Source organism: Anolis sagrei, chromosome 4 (assembly GCF_037176765.1).
Source record: "Anolis sagrei isolate rAnoSag1 chromosome 4, rAnoSag1.mat, whole genome shotgun sequence".
Taxonomy (NCBI): domain Eukaryota; kingdom Metazoa; phylum Chordata; class Lepidosauria; order Squamata; family Dactyloidae; genus Anolis; species Anolis sagrei.
This window is the reverse complement of record NC_090024.1, coordinates 136,517,059-136,537,942: the sequence shown is the minus strand read 5'-3', so window position 1 is coordinate 136,537,942 and position 20,884 is coordinate 136,517,059. Positions and strand designations below refer to the sequence as shown.

General features: G+C 41.8%; 2 protein-coding genes across 2 annotated transcripts; one reads left to right on the top strand and one right to left on the bottom strand.

The window, feature by feature from the left end:
• Positions 1-412: 412 nt before the first annotated feature.
• TMCO6 (transmembrane and coiled-coil domains 6) lies at positions 413-16,181 on the top strand. The gene is made up of 13 exons (XM_067467737.1): positions 413-581; positions 3,187-3,571; positions 6,473-6,597; positions 9,390-9,499; positions 10,035-10,218; positions 11,251-11,355; positions 11,861-11,946; positions 13,208-13,324; positions 13,455-13,566; positions 13,733-13,913; positions 14,095-14,189; positions 15,657-15,824; positions 15,916-16,181. The coding sequence occupies exons 2-13, from the start codon at positions 3,427-3,429 to the stop codon at positions 16,096-16,098; spliced, it is 1,611 nt and encodes a 536-aa protein (XP_067323838.1). The 5' UTR covers positions 413-581; positions 3,187-3,426; the 3' UTR covers positions 16,099-16,181.
• Positions 16,182-16,363: 182 nt separating this feature from the next.
• NDUFA2 (NADH:ubiquinone oxidoreductase subunit A2) lies at positions 16,364-20,869 on the bottom strand. Its single transcript, XM_060774163.2, has 3 exons — positions 20,717-20,869; positions 17,328-17,434; positions 16,364-16,509 (listed from the first exon to the last, which is right to left on the bottom strand). The coding sequence occupies exons 1-3, from the start codon at positions 20,818-20,820 to the stop codon at positions 16,418-16,420; spliced, it is 303 nt and encodes a 100-aa protein (XP_060630146.2). The 5' UTR covers positions 20,821-20,869; the 3' UTR covers positions 16,364-16,417.
• Positions 20,870-20,884: the final 15 nt, after the last annotated feature.

Below are 20,884 nucleotides of genomic sequence, written 5' to 3'. Positions count from 1 at the left end.
TAATGGCTGGCTGAGACAAGGTATATAGGACAGTTTGAAGGATCTTGTTGGAAATATGGTGCTGTGGGCTAAATTCCTGAGGATGGAACTGGCAGAGCCATCTCTGAGAATTCCTTGCATAAGAAAACCCCATGGAATGCTGGCCATGGTTGTGCTTTGCTGATGCTCCAGCAATCCTTGGTAGAGAAGGCCTTGTAAAACTACAGCTTCCAGCATTCCATAGCATTGAGCCATGGCAGGTCGAGGGGTGTCAAAAGTGCATGAATTCTACAGGGTAAAAAAGGCACCCTTTGGCTGAGGCAAAGGGAGCGCTGCGTGGTTGCTAGGATACCGAAGACGTCAGAGGAAGGGCGGGGAGCGAGCGACTCAGTCTCCTCCCCTTTTGTCTTTGGCAGAAGCCGACCTTGCCTGCTCAGTGCGCCTGCGCAGAAGAAGAAGGCGGCCTAGGAAAGGAACTATAGACTCACGCGAGGGAAGAGTCGCCTCACTCTTTGGCGGGTCTCTCGCAGAGTCCCTCTGAATGTGCAGAGTCCCTCTGACTGTAGTCACGGAGTTTTAGAGCAATCCTAAAGAAACAAAAGGTAGTATGCAAGAGAGGAACTTCGAATCTAGCCTGAGCATTACAGCTGCCTGGCTGAGGGGCCTAGGGGACCTTTGCTTCCGGGTTTTCCTCCCCCCCCTTCCACGTGCGCTTTGTTTTCTTTTCTTGTCTCCCATCATCCCTCAACCTTCGCTGTGCTGGCAAGGGTTGGGTGCATCTGCACGGTGGAATTGATGCAGGTTGACAACACTTTTAACTGCCATGGCTCAATGCTACGGAGTCCTAGGCGTTGTTGGTGAGGCACCTGCACCATTGGGCAGAGAAGGCTGTAAAGCAATGGTTCTCAACCTGTGAGTCCCCAGGTATTTTGGCCTACAACTCCCAGAAATCTCAACCAGTTTACCAGCTGTTAGGATTACTGGGAGTTGAGGGCTAAAACATCTGGGAGAACCACTGCTGTAAAGGCCTTGTAAAACTACAACTCCCCAAATCCCCACAGCCTTGAGCCATGGTAGTGAAAAGTAGTTCAAACTGTGTTTTCTACAGTCCAGCAAGATCCCTCCACCTTTGCAAGGCACCCAATCTTTTTCTGAAATTTAAGTTATGAGTTTGCCTATCAGGATAGGGTGGATCAGGTGCTCTTCTGGTACAGGGACAATGACATCAACAAGACCAAGGAACGAATTGTGGACCATAGGAAGAACAGACCAGAAATCCAGCCCTTGGTCATAAATGGGGACTGAGTAGCCAGTTTTAAGTTCCTGGGTGTCACTGTGAAGGAGGATCTGGTAACAGTATGATAGCTGGGTCCGGAAGCTCCAAGCATTACGGAAATGCTGCATTGCTTCTTCGGGAGCGCTGTTTGCGCAAGAGAGACTTGGCTAATGTAAGCCAGGCCAGAGACAGATAATATAGAAGGAATGTAAGAGTTCTTTAATGGTGAAACCCTTACCCTAACTAACTCTTACCCTAACCCTGAACCGTACCGTAAGCCTAAGCCCTTACCCAAATCCTTACACTAACCCAAACCTTAAACCATACCCTAACCGTAACCCCTAACTCAAACCCTAAACTTTGCCCTAACCCTTACCCTAAGTGTCCTCTCCTTTCTATCCTTTCTTGGCTCTCCCCGCTCTCACCCTGCCCCCTCTCTTCCCTTATGCACAGCCACTTTTGCAGCATCTCCATAAGGCCCAGCTATCATACTATCACTGAGGATCTGATCTGGGACACCCATATGGCAGCATTTGTGAGGAGGGTCCAGCAGAGACTGTACTACCAGAGACTCCTAAGAAACCTTGTTAGGTTTATTTTGAATTGTTTTAGTCTATTGTTGTATTATACAGGATCGACTTGAGAAACTGCAAGTCACTTCTGGTGTGAGAAAATTCGCCGTCTGCAAGGACATTGTTTTACCATCCTTGTGGGAGGCTTCTCTCATGTCCCTGCAGGGGGAGCTGGAGCTGACAGAGGGAGCTCAACCCGCTCTCCCCAGATTCTAACTGCTGACCTCTCAGTCAGCAGTCCTGCCAACACAAGGGTTCAACCCATTCTGCCAATGGGGACTCCACTTTTTTTGTTGTGAACTGCCATGAGTCCTCATGGGGAGATGGGGAGGAATAGCAATAAAGTTTTACTTACTTTTACTGAGCATCAACTGAATGAAAAACTGTTGGTGACTTTCTACTGCTGTGCTGTAGAGAATGTCCTAGCCTACTGCATCTGCACATGGTTTGGTAACTGCACAGTGTCTGATAGGAAGGTGCTGCAAACTTGTGCACAGAGAATCATTGGTTGCCCTCTCCCTTCTTTGGAAGAACTCTATAATTCCTGCTGCACCGCTGAGCTGCTAAACTTGTTGACTAAAAGGTCACAGGTTCGAATCTGGGGAGCGACGTGAGCTTCCGCTGTCAGCCCCAGCTTCTGCCAACCTAGCAGTTCGAAAACATGCCAATGTGAGTAGATCAATAGATACCGCTCCGGAGGGAAGGTAACGGTGCTCCATGCAGTCATGCCAGCCACATGTCTATGAACAATGCTGGCTCTTCGGCTTGGAAATGGAGATGAGCACCAGCCCCCATAGTTGGACACGACTGGACTTAATATCAGGGGAAAACCTTTACTGTTTTAAAAGAAAACTCAGAGCATTCTTGGGGATCCATGTCATCCAGCATATGCTATTATTATTATTATTATTATTATTATTATTATTATTACCATCTGGCAGATGGTACAGGGTGACAATGGCAAGGACAAGCAGACTGAGAGACAGCATTTATGCTAGAGCTTTAACTATGTTGAACTCTTTGATGTGGCATTGGGAGTTGTGCAGTTGTGATTGGAGTGTAGGAGGAGTGTTGCTTTGTGGTGTGTGGAGGGGAGGCATGTGATTTTGTTGTGCAGTAGCACAATGAATGCTATTCTAATTCTAAAAGCAAGACAAAGAAAAGCTGCTGCAGCTTCCTTTTCAAGCTCTGGAATAGAGGAGGGAATATAAGAATAAAGAAAAGGGACGTTGGTGGGCCCTCAATCTTTTATTGGAAGGATATATGTGATCATTGCACTTTGAGGGTGGAAAGGTCCTGAACTACTGGGCCAAGTGATGTTGAACTTGTCACAATCACTCCATTTTTCTGTCTCCCCAGAACTACTGAAAGGCAGAACTTTCCTCTTGCTGAGACTGACGACTCAAGAGACTTGCAGACTCTAGGAGCTGTATTATATGAAGAGAAAGGCTTAGCACCAATCCCATGTAGACCTATTGGAGATGACAATTCTGGCTGCTTGGCTGCCCACAGAAGCGGTTCTGCTCCATTTAGAAGGGTCTATGTTTTACTTTCACTGTGCAAACTCTATCAGGGCAACATAGCCTTGGTGCCTTAGCAATGCATTCTCTTGGGTCAGTCCCAGATTCTGGAGCAGCAAAAACTGTCACCTCCCCTGCAATAGGGAACTGGAGGAGAAATCGTTACCGAACACATGGCTGCAGTGTTGAGGAGCTGCGGGCCTGGAGGAGGGAGCGGGAATCAGGTTTGTGTGAAGTTTCCCTCTGTGGAGTTGCATTTCCAACACTTCAGTCAGCTGTGAGAAAACAAGCTTCAGAAGGAAAGGATTGAGGCAAAAGGAAGGGAGGACAGCTGACCCAAATAGAATTGCCAAATTACTGCTTAAAATCCACCCTTTCCTGTCCCAACTTCCAACAAAAACACATTTGCAGCAGAAAACACAAACTTGGACGTGCTACTTAAAAATCAGAAATCCAAACTAGAGCATGGGATCCGGTGAAGAGCCACACAAGCCCTCTTTTGACTCCACATTTGTCTGTTTTATACCAAAAAAAGATAAACTGTGTAATTTCAAAATCATGATCGCAGAGCAAACAATACAAATACGTATGAGGAAGGAAAGTGTCTAAGGAACCTGGGCCTCTCCCTCTTCAAAAAAGCTATTTCCCATTTGTGCATAATCCTGAAAAAGATAAAGATAAAAATGGGGTGAGGGAATAGTTAGGGTTGCCACACCCCACATGATCATATAATTAACATCCTGGATTTCAGTGAAGAGTTATTAAGAAGTCTCAGAGGCACACATGCAATCTCAAGTTCCAAAATATAAAGCAATAAAATTTTCATGTAGACTGCAGAATTAATATAATTTGACCTCATTTTAACTGCCATAGTTCAATGCTATGGAATGATGGGAACTGTAGTTTGACAAGGTCTTTAGTATTTTCTGCCAACGTGCTGGTGACTCAACAAACTTCAGTTACCAGGTTTCCAGAGCAGTTAAGGTGGGGTCAAACAACATTAAGCCTACAGTGTAGATCCAGGCAAGGGCAAACTCCGGCCCTCCAGGAGTTTTGGACTTCAACTCCCGCAATCCCTAACAACCTAAAAACAGTTAGGAATTGTGGGAGTTGAAGTCCAAAACACCTAGAGGGTCCAAGTTTGTCCATTTCTGGTGTAGATGCATCCTTTATCTTAAAAAAAGCTTTTGTTTGTGATAGTTACTTCTCTCCCAATCATTTAGGAGATAAATGGCTACCAGCTGGAGTGCTGGAGAAATTCACTGCAGCTTCAATTGCATGGATTCCATGTGTCAGGACCTTTCTCGCTAAGAATTTTAAAGCCCCCTCCCTAAACTACAAACCCCAGATTTCTGCAAGAGGCAGCTACAGGATTTAAAGTGGGGTGCAAACTATACCTACTTTTTAAAGCAGTGATTCTCAACCTGTTGGTCCCCATGTGTTTTGGCCTACAACTCCCAGACAGTTTACCAGCTGTTAGGATTTCTGGGAGTTGAAGGCTAAAATATCTGGGGACCCACAGGTTGAGAACCACTGCTTTAAAGAGTAGTATGATTACAAGTTCACTCGAAAGCCATTCAGCTCCATGATACTGCTGAAATTAATCACTCGAAGGAGACAGTATCGCTTTGAATATCATTAGATATGGGAAGTGGTAAAGAAAAATTGTTCTATATATTGTTATTATTAAATGCTGTGCTCTATTGTCTTAAGTTTTTTGTTAAAAGAAATAACCTTAACAGATGCTGAGTGAAAATGGAAATTCTTTCATCCATGTCAGACTGAGAGGTTTCATTGTAGTTTTTTGTTAATTGCATTTCATTGTTTTGAGAAGGTTGTGCAATGTTGAGCACGTGTAAGGAACTGTAGCTTTGCAATATGGCATCAAGGAAAGGGGCAGAAGGGCTTTGACACTAAAAGTAACTAGGTGACTTTTTAAGTTTTTACTAAAATGGGGAGATGAGCTCTGAAGAGCTTACGTTCTTTATTTCAATAAAGAAATGTTGCAATGCATGTATTTTAATTTAAGAAGGTGTTTTTTTTAACTTGGATATGTTTAGTGCTACTCTAAACATATTCAAAATTTTAAAATATTATTTCATAAATCTCTGAAGGGTTTGTGACTTGTGTAAATGAGGAAGACTATTTGCTCACAACATCTTTAGACAGACTTAGTCAAAGAAGCCATGGCCCTACTTCTGCAAGACCTAAGCTGGGTTGTTGGTGTAGGGCAGGGGTCCACAAACTTTTTAAACAGAGGGCCAGGTCACAGTCCCTCAAACTGTTGGCGGACCAGATTATAATTCGAAAAAAATATGAATGAATTCCTATGCACACTGCACATATCTTATTTATAGTGCAAAAACATTTAAAAACAATACAATAATTTAAATTAACAATTTTAACAAATATAAACTTAATAGTATTTCAATGGAAACTGTGGGCCTGCTTTTGGCTGATGAGATAGGATTGTTGTTGTTATTGTGTGCTTTCCAGTAGTTTCATACTTAGGTTGACCCTGAGCGAGGGCCGAATAAATTACCTTGGAGGGCCGCATCCGGCCCCCAGGCCTTAGTTTGAGGACCTCTGGTGTAGGGTGACTTAAAGATCTCTCATTCATTGGATCACCATAATTCGAAGTCGGCAGGTATAGATTAATTGATTTTGTTCATGAAGCTAAAGCAAATTTCATTTCAGTGACTAAGCATTCTTCACTCTGATTATTCATAGCCTATAGTATTATTTGGCCTTGCATTCATTAAAGTCAAACAAAGTCTCATTTTTGCCCTCATTGCATAGCACTTAGTCCAGTGACTCCTAGACCTACATGCTCAAATGTTGTTGAACTACCCATCCCAGAATTCTTGACTATTGGCCCTATGGCTTGGGGATTTCAGATGTTAAATGCCCACAACATTTAGGTGCCAGGTTTCAGATTTACTTATAAAGGAGATGTCCCCTCTACTCAGACATTCATCATATTTTTCCTTGGTAATTGTGGTTTAGATAACCTGACAGATTTGAGCATGTTCCATCGTTGCACTAAATAATGCCTCTCACTTCTCTGCCTTCCATCATACTCTGATAATAGATGATTCTGATAGCAGAATGCGTTTTCATTGCAGTTCTGAGGAGTGAACGGAGGTTGCAGCAGTTGATCAGTAAACGTCTGTTACATGAAGACCCCTTGAATGATGAAGGGCAAATTGGAAGTGACACTGAGACAACATCTCCTTTCACTGAGGAAGAGGTAGGGATACAATTCCACCTGTTACCACAGCACACGTGTGGGTAACTGATAGGTAGAGTACAATATTGACACATTATCATGGCATGTGATGTGAGCATATTTAGTGGTCACAACCTTTGTGCTGGATATATTACAGTATAAATATTTTTGTAAATAAATAAATGCATCTGATAGTCGATCTGGTTGGATCCTGTATACTTTTGTTGTTATAATACTTAATACTCCAAGACTGGGAAGATAAACAGTCACCATCATATCATTCAGTTGTCAGATAATATTATTTTAGCTACTATGTAATATGTATTTTTGGAAATGTGGTAATCTTATTTTAATTTATATGCCCAGCTTATGGGTATATCTGCATACTTCTATTTCTCTTGCTTCTTTTCTCCTACTTTTTTCCTTTGAAATAATACTTTTACAGTGAAAATTAAATTAAGAGGGAGGGGAGGGGGAAGTTGCACCAGCTTTTGGTGTTTGAGTCTATGTGCAAGTAATAATTAAGAAATGCCCTTCTAAACAGTGCCTGATTTTGTTTCATATGCAAGCCAATTAATGTTAAGGCTAATATTCTTATATTCCAATTAATAGTAATCTACTTTTTAATTAAGAAAAATTGTACTTGATTAAAAAATTTCTAAACACATGTTTTTAAAGCACTGGTTGTCATTCACCTGGAATACAGTATCCTGAAATACAGTAACATTTAACTCTGCAATCTATCTGTGGTCTCCTTGATCAACATTTTTGACCAGGGACCACTTTGAACAGGAATCTCTCTCAAACATTAATACCAAAAGGGTTACAAATAAGTTTTTGGTCAACTTTAGATTCAGTTTAGTTATTTGGGGTGCTGATTCAGAAAATTGCATAGGATATACCACATCAGCTCTAGTTTCTTATATAGAACATATGCCATCCAGTAGTCGCCATCTGCTCACCCACAGAAAACCATATTTAATAATCTTGAGCTGATGTGGTAGTAGTAATCTTTCATGGGTAGTCACCCTCTCCCCTCCCCACATCCCCGTTGCCTTGGCACTATAAAAGGGTTTCACGAGACCACTCTCTCTTGTTGCTGCGTGGTTTCGATGCAATGGTGTAGTAATGGTGAGGCTGCGGACCATATTTTTTTCTTGTGGACCACTGGTGGTCCACGGACCACAGGTTGGGAACCACTGTCCTAAAGGATAAGAATTACAGCATGGTATGCTGATAAATCAAGATTGATCACTGAGTGCGGTGACAGTAGTGTCTTATAAATGCACCAGGTTCAGTTTCTTCCTGACAGGGTCAATCCCTAGTTATTCACACAATGGTAAGCATCAGAATAAACTTCAGAAAGGTTTTCTATGTACAGATGCCTTTCAAGATAAGCAGTTACTTTTGGTTTGGTAGAGAAAAGGCATATGCCTATTGGCATCCAACAAAGATGTTTTTAAACTTTCAGTAGTATGTATTAACCAGTTATAGTAAAGGTATAGTTGGTTGTCTACTACTGCTTCAAATAGGGTCCCCTTAGCTTAATGTTGGTGTCCTGAAAAATTGGTAACAGTAAAAGGTTTCTGAACATCACCTAGTGGCTGTTTTCGACATTTGCAATAATCTGTTGTGCAGTGTTTAAAGTGGAACCAGCCTGTTTAGCAAGTTTTGCAAATGCTGATTTGATCTGAGTAAATGTTGAATTTTATACCTATTTGATATAACCAAGGTAACATCATAATTTCTTGGGCAGAAAGGGGTCCCGAGTGGAAAAAGTTTTAAGAAGCCCTGGTCTGATATAGCCTAGAAAGCAGTGGTTCTCAACTTGGGGTCCCCAGATGTTTTTGGCCTACAACTCCCAGCAATCCCAGCCAGTTTACCAGCTGTTAGGGTTTCTGGGAGTTGAAGGCCAAAAATATCTGGGGACCCCAGGTTGAGAACCACTGCTATAAAATGTTAGATAGATGACAAAAGAATTAGATTGGGGAGTGTGTATCTGTATTAGTCAGGATCACTTGGGAACTGGCTACCGCTGGGGTTAAATGCCTTGTGCTCTAGAGCAGTGGTTCTCAGCCTGTGAGTCCCCAGGCTTTTTGGCCTACAGCTCTGGGAGTTGAAGACCAAAACATCTGGGAACCACAGGTTGAGATCCACTGGTCTAGAATATAAATAAAGACAAGAAATGTCTCCAGATTGAAAGCAAGAGAGAAAATCGGTAATTAGCCTTATTTCAGAATGAAACTCTGTAGAGGTGCACTAACTGAGGCAAGTAGGATAAATAAAACTTCTACTGTGCATCCAATGTATAGTGTGAAACACAGGCAATGAACCTCCTTGATTTCTATTTTGAATGATCATCTGTGAAACTTGGTGGGCATCAAAAACAAATCTGGAAAGTTAAATGCTTCTCAGGCATCTTTCAGTAGACTTCTAGTGCTGATAGCTCTAGCATGCTTCCCAAAATTACCAATGGATGATGGTAAAGCTCTGGTATACTTAAGCAACAATGAATTCTGTTAAAATGTAACAAGAGATTAATCTCTGAATGCCTGTATAGTCACAGGTTCCTCTTTAAAGAAGTGTAATTCCTCAACAAATGTGATTGTATTCTGTCATGGACAATTGACTAAGTTTGTTGTGAATATGATACAGCGGACAGAATTCTGTACATATAAAAGCCTTTATGATGTGTTTGTATAATAACTTAGACACAATGGGGAAATTATGGCAGGACTTTGTAATGACAATCATTTCCATATTTTTGCTTTCTATTCAAGGCTTGCCATTGATTCAATATTGTTCATGGGCAGGTTTCACAGTTGCTGAAAAACATCCGGAAAGGAACGGAAGACCGGGCAGTATCTCTGCGACGTCTTCGGCAAGGACTGCGGCACAAAGAAACTCAGCAGAAATTCATCAGGTTATCTAATTTACATTTTTGGTAGCCATCTCTGAGCTGTCCTGCTTACTGAATTTAGAGGATTTTCCCAGTCATTTTATGAGTAATCTAATGATTTTAATAATAATTTGGAGCCCCTGGTGGCGCAATGGGTTAAACCCTTGTGCTGACAGGACTGAAGGCCGACAGGTCGCAGATTCAAATCTGGGGAGAGCATGAAAGAGCTCCCTCTGTCAGCTCCGGCTTCCCATGTGGGGACATGAGAGAAGCCTCCCACAAGGATGGTAAAACATCAAAACATCCAGGCATCCCCTGGGCAACATCCTTGCAGACAGCCAATTCTCCAACACCAGAAACAACTTGCAGTTTTTCAAGTTGCTCCTGACATGAGAAAAAAAGCTTTTATTTCTATCAAAATTACATATATTGTCTGGATCAAGTAGATTATCAGTGATATTGGGGTTGAATGCAATGTTCTGTTTTTCCTTTTAGCGATGTAGCAAATAGGAAATCGTAAAGCAAAAAGAAATGGCATATGCCTGTTTTTATTTGATAGGTTGGATGGCAGCATGCGGGTCTTGATTGGCCTCTTCACCAGCAATCTGGCAGATCTTCAGATGGATGCAGCTCGCTGTTTACATGAACTGTCACACTCCAGTGATCCCAATGTTGCTGGGGCTTGTTTGCCAGCAACCTCCTATCTCCTGACCTACCTCTCTGGACACAGTATAGCCCTCATGGTGAGAGCCAAGCTCTGTACTCAATTGGTCATTTTTCTGTTAAGCTGGAAGTGGCTGAAATATACCTCAGTGCACATTATTGCAGGTCTGGCGGCCCAGACAAAATAACTTTCTCAAACCAAAGCAAGACTAGAGCAAAAAAGAGAAAAACCCAAACTATCTGTCAAAAAAAAATCTGAGAGTTTTAAGCTTCTCAACCTCATAACCAGAATGAGGATGAATGCAAACACAAAGGGAAGTTTTTTGCGTGGAAGTTTGAAAATGGTTTCTTTGGAGTTTTAAAAAAATACCTAAGATAAATAGGTATAGCACACTGTTGCCACCTTTACTGCAATTTAGGGTCTGTAGATTTGAGTTTGGAGGCCTCAATCTGTAAGCAAGTCCTTCAATTGTCAGCCTGTGTGTCCCAGAATAAGCCATTTAACCTTAACTATAAGGACATCCTGTAATATCTGTAAAGCTAAGAAAATGCAGAGGAAGAGAATATTGTGAACTCAATGGCAAAGCAGGCTGACAACCAAGAACAACATGAATTCCGACTTCCAAACATTGCTTTCTGAGAACATTTGCAAATGCTTAGCATGAAGTTGTTGATTCTTTCAGCTGTTAAGAACCAAGTTATGTAATTCCCATACATATAGTCTTCTCTCTTAAGAAGTTAAATGTTTGCTTCCTGAAATATTATTTTCTGTTCTCGGCTGCTCCAGTGGAAATGGTTGTTTCTAGAAATGTTTGTAGTATTATGCAAAAGAATATTCAGTAATAGACAAATGATACTAGGACATGGAAAAATGGATTCAAATGACAGGAAAGGAGATTCCATCTGGACATTAGGAAGAACTTCCTGCCATTGAATGTGATGGAAGCTCCTTCTTTGGAAGCTTTTAAACTGAGGCTGGATGGCCATCTATCAGGGGTAATTTGATTGTGCTTTTTCTGCATGGCAGAATGGGGTTGGACTGGATGGCCCATACGATCTCTTCCAATACTATTATTCTGTGATGGGACACACTTTACGCCAATGTATTTTAGGAATTGTGTTTGTATACGCTGGGGAATCTGGTGGTTGAAATGAAGACTGTGAAGAAGCAACTTCTACCCCAAGGCATTATCCCAGTATTGGCATCCTGTATCCAGGTGAGCGATAAGCAGTCTTTTCTAGGCATCTTGTGTCATCAAAGAGTATATCTGGCTGCAAGACAGTTATCTTTTTGTAATGTCATTGAGCATGTTACTTAAAATTATAAATTTCTGGTACCAACATTTTTAAAGAAGTATACCAAGATTTCAAAGAGTCTTCTTAACTAGATATGTATGTCAACAAGATATGTAAGCATTTCTGCTTTACTGTATTGTTAGAAATGTTGGTGACCTTAACAACTGTTCACACGGTATTTCAAATAGTTCTGTTAATGCTGACATTGCATGTTCAGTCTATGTTGATTTAGTTTATGGTCATTTCTGTCCCCTACTTGCACTTTGGACGGTATGGGAACCTTTGACTTCCAAAGTCTCCCAGCTAATATAGTCACTGGCTATGCTGGCCAAGAGCTTTTGGGAGTTGTAGTCCTAACAAGTAAATTCCAAAAGTTCTGTTTTAACTTTAAACCATTGGAGGCTGAGTGTTGTTCTCTGTTTCCAGTCTCCTCATGTGGTGGTGCAAGAAGGCGTTGGCTATGTTCTGTCCCAACTCTTGCAATCCAGGGAAGCGCCCACTGAAATTATACCGTAAGTGAGGTTATTTTTCAATTTAAGGATTATGTATATCTGTGTGTCTGTATGAGATATAAAACTCTTGTCTACCTTTGTATCCCAAAAGCAGACGTCCATAGAAAGCAGGGCACCAGTCTAAGATTATGGTTGTATGACTCAATACTGTATTCAAGGAGCATCCCAAATCACTTATCCTTTTCAAGAAGATGCAGTCTTGTCCATAATTACCTGAATGCTGATTTTTCAGATGTCTGAATCACCAACTGTAATGCTTCTAGGTTACCAAAATTCAGCTTCAGTTCAGTAGCACCTGTACAATCCATTTATAATGTACGGTTTGCACTTCAGTACCAGAACAGGTTCAGATGGCGGAAGGAAAGAGAGCTGTGTGCCATTAGCATATTCACGACACTTTACTTCAAACCCTTGGATAACTATCACCAGGAGCTCCATGTAGATTGTATGAGAACCTTGTGATCCAAAGGTAACCATTTGAGGATGACTGTAAGATTTGCCCACCTCTGATATAGTTGTTAATTATCACAGAACATAAGATGGAATGTTGAAGGCTTTTATGGCCAGAATCACGGAGTTGTTGTGAGTTTTTCAGGCTGTATGGCCATGTTCCAGTAGTATTTTCTCCTGATGTTTCGCTGGCATCTACAACTTTCAAAGTAGGTAGGATGGCTCTCCCTCTCAAAGGGATAACTTCCTTGATTCACCAAATCAGCAATCCTAAACTTGATAACAAAGATGGGTAGAAGTCAAGTATACTAATCACAAGACCATTTCAGTCAATGTGAACATAAGATTCTAGGTAGGAAGGTAGCTATTATGCAATGAGTATTCATAATGCAATTCTGGACAACCCAGTCTTAAATGTACTGGTTACGAAGCACAGAATTGAATCCACTCTGAAAGGAAACTGTTCACAAATCTCCTTTTATCATAAGTAGGGTTATTTGTTTTCCTGGCCCTACAGATTTCTTTTACCTCATTACTCATTTTACTTTTTCATGTGATGCTGTCTAAGAGTAAAATTCTTGGTGCAGTAGGGATAACAGTTGATCCAACTATAAAAGAAATGAAGAGAGAGCAAAAGTATAAAACTCTATGAGAATTTGTAGATGACAAGAGTCTTGAAGGATGTTAAAAGGCCTATGAAGGAAACTATAGCTTCTCATGTGCTACTCAAGCCAGATGTTTCCTCCATAGCACGATGATCCCTGTCCTCTTGATTTTCTTGGTAACAAAACAGATATTTTTCTATCTTCAGCTTGATCCTAGATTCCACCATCCCCCAAAACATGCTTCGATTGGTTTGTTCTAATCAGGAGGAAGGAATGGGAGCTGCAGTGGAATCTGCATGGGGTCTTCACTATATTATTTGCAGGTAAATGAGTTTTTATGGAATATGAAATATACCAAATTAGTTTGTTCAGTATGTCAGACACATTGTTTTACATGTAAGGAACTAGTGGAATAGAGCTCTCAGCATGAACCTGCTTTCGTTCTTTCTGCAGCCGGGTGAACAATGCACTTCTGATCTCCCAAAATATTATACCATCCCTAGTTCAGCTGTTGCTAAAACTGGCTTCCATGATATCAACAACTTCTGCTGAGGGCCTCGAAGTGGTAAAGTAAATAACAAATACTTTCAATTTGCTAAAACTGGCTTCCATGATATCAACAACTTCTGCTGAGGGCCTCGAAGTGGTAAAGTAAATAACAAATACTTTCAATTTGCCAGGTTGTAGCTCTGATTCTGTTCTGAAGCTTCTTTCCCCTCTGCTACTTTCAGTTGATCTGTCCTGTGGTTCGATGTGTTGCCAACCTTCTTGCAGAAGATGAGGTTGAGAGTAGTCAACTACTGGGAGGGGAAGAGCGCTTATTGAGAGCCATGTTTGTCTTTATACAGTACTTCTTTCACAAACAACTATATATCGTTCAGGAGGTTCTGTGGCTTATAAACAATCTCACAGGTATGTTGCTTGAACCTTCTTCTTGGGACTCACACTGGATAAGAGCAAATATTATAGCTGCTTATTCCTGTTTTGTTTTTTCTGGTGCAAGTTTCCCTTATATCTGACTCCCCTTGGCAGCTCCCTCTTTAGTTCTTACTAAAATAAAATAGTGATGATTTTTTAAATTGTTTTTTTCAAGCTGACAGCACCACTGCATGCTCTGCTCTGCTCAACGTGGATCTCTTTCCATCTCTGCTGCAACTCTTACATTCTCATCAGATGGTGAGCTCACTGGTAAGTAACAATGGGGATCAGGGATGGAATATCCCCCTAATTAAAATTACCTGATGGTCTTATTTTGCACACATGTAATAGAAGCAGCTGGAATTTTACTGAATGTAGCTTCTACCTGAGAGGCAGGCACAAGAACAAGGGATCATACTGTCTATGGCAAATAGGACAGCTATTTACAGATGCCTTATATGTAAGCAGGAGCCCCCGTAGCGCAGAGGGTTAAACTGCTGAGCTGCTAAACTTGTTGACTGAAAGAGTGCAGGTTCGAATCTGGGAAGCAGCGTAAGCTTCCGCTGTCAGCCCCAGCTTCTGTCAACCTAGCAGTTCGAAAACATGCAAATGTGAGTAGGTCAATAGGTACCGCTCTGGCAGGAAGGTAACGGGGTGCCATGCAGTCATGACGGCCACATGACCTTGGAGGTGTCTATGGACAACACCGGCTCTTTGAAATGGAGATGAGCTCCAACCCCCAGAGTCAGACATGACTGGACTTAATGTCAGGGGAAAACCTTTACCTTTACTATATGTAAATAGAAGTTGTGCTGTAACTTTATGTGTTTAGTGGATTTATAAAGTAAAACACAATCAAACTTCAGTACCACCACAAAAAATATGTAAGATACACTTGTGAATGTAAGATGCACACCATTTTAAAGACATTTATATAGGGGGAAGTGTCTTAGAGTTTAAGAAATACAGTAGTTTAAATTTAGACTTAATTTGAGTTGAGGTGTTTTGATACTCGGAGTTGATGCAAGCACAATGTAGACTGGGATCAACTACCAGACTCCTTGGGTTGTGTATTACATCAGATATTTCTGATTTTCAACTATTTTTAAAAAAAAGAGAAACAAGATGACTCAATTATTGGCTGTACTTCTTAATCCTGAGTGGACTTTTGTGTAGAATAATAGGGAGATCGGTTCAGCTTTAGTATTCAAAATGAATTCCTGGGTTCAGAATCCTTCAATTATATATGCCTGGAATATTTTCCATATAACTCTAGGTATTGGTTATGACTTAAAAAACAACAACAGGTAAATGCCGCAATGTTGAAGTCCACCCAGATGACCAATCATGGCATCTAAAATCAGAAAACAAGACAAATCACAGATTGCAACAGCTCTTAATTTAAAAAATTAAAAAAAACTTTTGGGCAGCTTAGCATGAAATTGAGTTACATGTATATATTTTTGAATAGAGGTGGAGCATGAATCAGAGGGGTGTCTAGTTCTTGGCACCTCAAAAACAGGCTGAGTAAAACTCTGTTCTAGCAGTCACCACTGATTTTCACACATGCTCAGAACATCAAAATGAAGTCAGAAAATAGTAGGCAGAAAATCAATGAAAGTGGCATGTAGAAAAGCAGCCATATATTGACATTTAAGAATGCAGAAGTTCATTGCTGTTACTGCATGAACCAGAGGAGCAGCTCATGACTCACTCTGGATCCAACTTCATTTTCAGGTACTAACAGTGCTATGCAATGTAGCTGCAAAGGGTTTTGCTTACTGCCAGGTTTTGCACCACAAAGCTGTGCTTCCTTCCCTCATTGGCACTCTTTCCCTTCCTGGTTCCGAAGTGATGGTCCAAGTTCTGGAACTGCTGCATCTCCTCTTCCTCCACTGGCCAGAGGTACAAATTTGCGTAGTAGTACTGAATTCCCTGGACAGTCAAGATGCCGTGGTAAACGCAACACTAATTCTGGTTCTTTCTTTTGGCCCAGGCTACCACCGATTTTGTACATCAGTCAGGACTACAGGCGTTACAGCAGCATGAAGATGACCCACAGTTGCAAGATCAGGTGAAAGCCCTCATCCAGACCATCAGTCAGCCAGCTGCTCTCCATCAGGATTGTTCCCTTGCAGATTCGGCTGAAGAACTACAACTTACTTGTTTAAAAATTTGAAACAGTAGCACATGCAAAATGAACTATACTGGCTTGTGACTATAGCTTTCTCCTTGGAAGAGGAATAAAAGCTAGCAAAGACACTCCTCGTGATTTGTGAGATTCTAGATCTATGAAGTTTACAGTACTTTGATCTATTTCTAGGGAACCAAGCACTATTAGTAGCAGAAAGCAAGAAGAGTCAGCCTGCAAGATATCATTGTTGCTTAAAATAAGACATTCTGGTTTCATGCTGCCAGCTACATACCTTTATACAGAAAAAAGGTTACACATATTTACATCTTTATTCAAATTCAAAAGTAGTTGTTACACATTATCTTTATGCTTTAGTAATCACAACGTTCTCCAGTGCTTTCGCAACTTGATCCACGTTAAGGTTATTCAGTGGCACACTCCTCTCTCTGCCAAATGCTGAGGATAAAAAAAAAGAAACACTTAGATAAGGGGGGGATTTTACTTCTAATTGCATGCAAATAGACAGTGCCCTAACCTCAAGAAAGCACCAGTCTGTTAATGACAAGATTGTCTTAATTGCAAGTGAGTATGAAATAAACGCTCTTAGTAAAGGTACTAGATTAGTGACAGCCAAGGTATTAGGAGTTCCTTGGCTGTCACCAACCTCAGAAGTCTTGGTGTGAAGCCATTAAAGGTGCTAAATATGTATGAAAGGTTTTAATGACTAATTCATAATCTAACTACTCTGCTTGGTCAGACCCCAACTCCAATGTCAGTGTAAGAAAAGGCTTTACAAATAGAATCCTGTCTCTTTTTAGGTAACTGATTAGGTTTGGGATCTCTGTCAAGTTCTTCAGAATTATCAGACTAATTGGAGTCCCCAGTGGCGCAATGGGTTAAAGCCTTGTGCCAGCAGGACTGTTGACTGATTGGTCAGCAGTTCGAATCTGGGGAGAGTGGGTTGAGCTCCCTCTGTCAGCTCCAGCTCCCCATGTGGGGACATGAGAGAAGCCTCCCACAAAAATGGTAAAACATCAAACGTCCGGGGCGACGTCCTTGCAGATGACCAATTCTCTCACACCAAAAACGACTTGCAGTTTCTCAAGTTGCTCCTGACACAAAAAAATCTGAGTAATTCATAATAACAGTTTGTCCTACTGAATAGAAGAGGAAACTCTAATTTTCAACATTTCAGAAGCCAAGGGTGAGATACTTGCACTGCTGCCCTCTTACCTGCAATAACAGAGTTTACCAACAAGCCCTTCCCGACTCACCATATCTAGCCCAGAGTTTGGGTTGCACATCTGAGCATTCCCTGATCAGGATTGGGAAGTCTGGATTTGCCTTCTTTAAACTGACATAGTGCTGTTCAACGAAGTCTCTGCAACAAGAAGCCACAATACCAACATGTTTCAGAGTGAGGATCTTTCAAGTTAGCAATGGCATAGAAATACTGTTAGAGCTGAGACCTTCATAGTAATTTAATATAACATCTCCAATGTAGCGACTTTCACACCTTAAATCTGCAGAAAATACTTTTAACATTAATTTTCTGCTGCAGATGGCTTGGGGCACTCTCTAAAACAGTGGTTCTCAACCTGGGGTACCCAAATGTTTTGGCCTTCAACTCCCAGAAGTCCTAACAGCTGGTAAACTGGCTGGGGTTTCTGGGATTGTAGGCCAAAACACCTGGGGACCCGCAGGTTGAGAACCACTGCTCTATAGTCTTCTCATATCAACTAGAGAATACACTTCAGAAGCATTCAGTAGAAATGTTCTTGTGCATGTTTGGACAACATGACCATTTTCTTACTGAAGAATGCTATACTTTATAAGAGCCATTGGGAGAAAACTCGTGCCATTTTTGTTATCAGCAGGTCTACCCAGAAATGGCTAACGTTTGAGGCATCAAAATATGGGTTGGCCAGTGCAAATCATTCACTTAGAGAATATAAAGCATGGGAATAGTAATAATAGTAATAGTAATAATAGTAATAATAATAATAATATTTCTTACCTGCCTCTCATGGCTCAAGGCAGGTTACAAAACAATTTAAATACATAAACACAGCAAAACACTACACATACAGACACTGAAATGTACCACTGTAAAAGATACATATCAAAATGTATCTCTATGAAATACATAGTAAATCAGATAAAATAGCAATTAAACAAAAGAAAAAAACCATCAAAACTACAAATAAAAAACCAAAAAGAACGAACCAAAGACAAGGCTGCAGCCTGCTCACAAGGAGTCCCAATAATGAGGCATAATGGTTTGAATAGTGGGTTATGACTAGGATTCAAATCCCCAAAGATAGTAGCTGATCTGAGAGAGGTCACAGATTCTCATCCTCAGAGGCAACATCCTTCTGAAGAAATCCTGCCATGGAAAACCAGTGATGGGGTCACCTTAAGAGTTGTCTTAAGTCAGAAGCAAAGGCACACAACAACAATAGCGCATTTACCACCCAATGTGAACAGTAATGAGGCTGTCGAAGGCTTTCATGGCTGGAATCACTAGGTTCTTGTGGGTTTTTTCGGGCTATAGAGCCATGTTCTAGAGGCATTTCTCCTGACGTTTCGCCTGCATCTATGGCAAGCATCCTCAGAGGTAGTGAGGTCTGTTGGAATTAGGACAATGGGTTTATATATCTGTGGAATGGCTGGGGTGGGGCAAGGAGCTCTTCCCTGCTGCAGTTAGGTGTGAATGTTTAGCTGATCACCTTCATTAGCATTTGAAGGCCTGCCTGAGCCTGGGAAAATCTCTTGCTGGGACGGTGTGTCACAAGAACCTAGTAATGAGGCTGCGTAGCTAGATTAAATGTAGGTCCCCATTGGGTTCCAAGGGTTAGGGTCAAATTAGGTGTGATGACAGTTGCTACATTGAATGACATGTTCAGCAGGAACATCCAAAGTTAAAATCAAAGAACCCCACTCTACTTCACTGTGATTCATGACTCTAGTCCAGGCATGGGCAAACTTCAGGCCTCCAGGTGTTTTGGACTTCAACTCCCACAATTCCTAACAGCCACCAGCTATTAGGAATAGTGGGAGTTGAAGTCCAAAACACCTGACGGGCCGAAGTTTGCTTAAGCCTGCTATAGTCCAATTTTTCCCATACTCAAGGTGTTTTGGACTTCAACTCCCAGAAGCCTCAGATGTCTTGACCTCTGATCAGGGATTCTGGGAACTGAAGTCCAAAAAGCCTGGAGGTCTTGAGTTTAGGAAGCAGGGCTCTAGTCCCATCAGAGGCTGATATTAAGCATGGCTAAAGAAAGCTACTCTAGGGAAAGTTACATGAGGAAATGGAAAGGTTCCTTTCTTACTGGCCTTGGCATCACCAGTCTCAACGTCAACTACTACATAGCCAGGTAAACAGACATTGGGTTGCTGTGGTTTTCTGGGCTGTATGGCCATGTTCCAGAAGCATTCTCTCCTGACGTTTTGCCCACATCTATGGCAGGCACCCTCAGATGTTGTGAAGCCTATTCGAAACTAGGCAAGTGAGGTATATATATCTGTGGAATGTCTGGGGTGGGAGAAAGAACTCTTTCTGCTTGAGGCAGGCATGAATGCTGAAATTGGCCAGCTTGATTAGCATTGAGTGGCCTTGCAGCTTCAAAGCCTGGCTGTTGCTGCCTCAGGATTCTTTTGTTTGGGAGGTGTTAACTGGCACTTGATTGATGGCAGTCTGGAATTCCCTTGCTTCTTTGTTTACTGTCCTGATTTTAAAGTTTTTTTAAATATTGGTAGCCAGATTTTATTCATTTTCATGATTTCCTCCTTTCTGTTGAAATTGTCCACATGCTTGTGGATTTCAGTGGCTTCTCTGATACAAATACATATAGTAATAACTCCAAGCCAAGAAACTCCCTTTACTGTGTTGTCGAAGGCTTTCATGGCTGGAATCACTGAGTGGCTGTGAGTTTTTCAAGCTGTATGGCCATGTTCTCGAAGCATTCTCTCCTGACGTTTCACTCACATCTATGGCAGGCACTCTCAGAGATTGTGAGGTCTATGTATTGTCGAAGGCTTTTCATGGCTGGAATCACTGGGTTGTAGGTTTTTTCGGGCTATATGGCCATGTTCTAGAGGTATTCTCTCCTGACATTTCGCCTGCATCTATGGCAAGCAATGTCAGGAGAGAATGCCTCTAGAACATGGCCATATAGCCCAAAAAAACCTACAACGCATTGTGAGGTCTGTTGGAGGCAAGTGCGAATGTTGCAATGGGCCACCTTGATTAGCACTGAATTGCCTATCAGCTTCAAAGCCTGGCTGCATCCTGCCTGGGGAAATCCTTTGTTGGGAGGTGACAGGCCATTGTATGCTAATCAAGGTGGTCAGTTGAAACATTCACACCTAGCTCCAGCAGAGAAGAGTCCTTTGCCCCACCCTGGTCATTCCACAGATATATAAACCCTTTTGCCTAATTCCAAGAGACCTCACTACCTCTGAGGATGCTTGCCATAGATGCAGGCGAAACGTCAAGAGAGAATGCCTCTAGACCATGGCCATAAAGCCTGAAAAAACCTACAACAACCCACTTGGGAGGTGTTAGCTGGCCCTGGTTGTTTCCTGTCTGACATTGCTACAATGTTTAGAAAGATGAGAGGGGTATGGAAGGCCTTCCCTTGACGCTCGGCCTCCCGCCTACCTGGCTCCCTGGCTGCCCGGCGAGCGCTGGCAGAGGTGGATCCGTATTTCCTTGAGGTTCCGACCGAGAGTGTTCCCAATGACACGAACTGAGGCGGCCGCCATATTGCCTCGCAGAACAACTGCCAATCACCTTTGTGGGCGTGCCTTGGTCGCCTCCTTTGGCCAA

Excerpts from the sequence above, each read along its gene's own strand:
- TMCO6 (XM_067467737.1), top strand. The coding sequence starts at position 3,427 with ATGCATTCTCTTGGGTCAGTCCCAGATTCTGGAGCAGCAAAAACTGTC. Across the intron at positions 11,356-11,860 it reads TATTGGCATCCTGTATCCAG|TCTCCTCATGTGGTGGTGCA; the intron begins GTGAGCGATAAG and ends CTCTGTTTCCAG. Across the intron at positions 11,947-13,207 it reads GCGCCCACTGAAATTATACC|CTTGATCCTAGATTCCACCA; the intron begins GTAAGTGAGGTT and ends TTCTATCTTCAG.
- NDUFA2 (XM_060774163.2), bottom strand. The coding sequence starts at position 20,820 with ATGGCGGCCGCCTCAGTTCGTGTCATTGGGAACACTCTCGGTCGGAAC. Across the intron at positions 17,435-20,716 it reads CCGGGCAGCCAGGGAGCCAG|AGACTTCGTTGAACAGCACT; the intron begins GTAGGCGGGAGG and ends TTCTTGTTGCAG. Across the intron at positions 16,510-17,327 it reads CAAACTCTGGGCTAGATATG|CATTTGGCAGAGAGAGGAGT; the intron begins GTGAGTCGGGAA and ends TTTTATCCTCAG.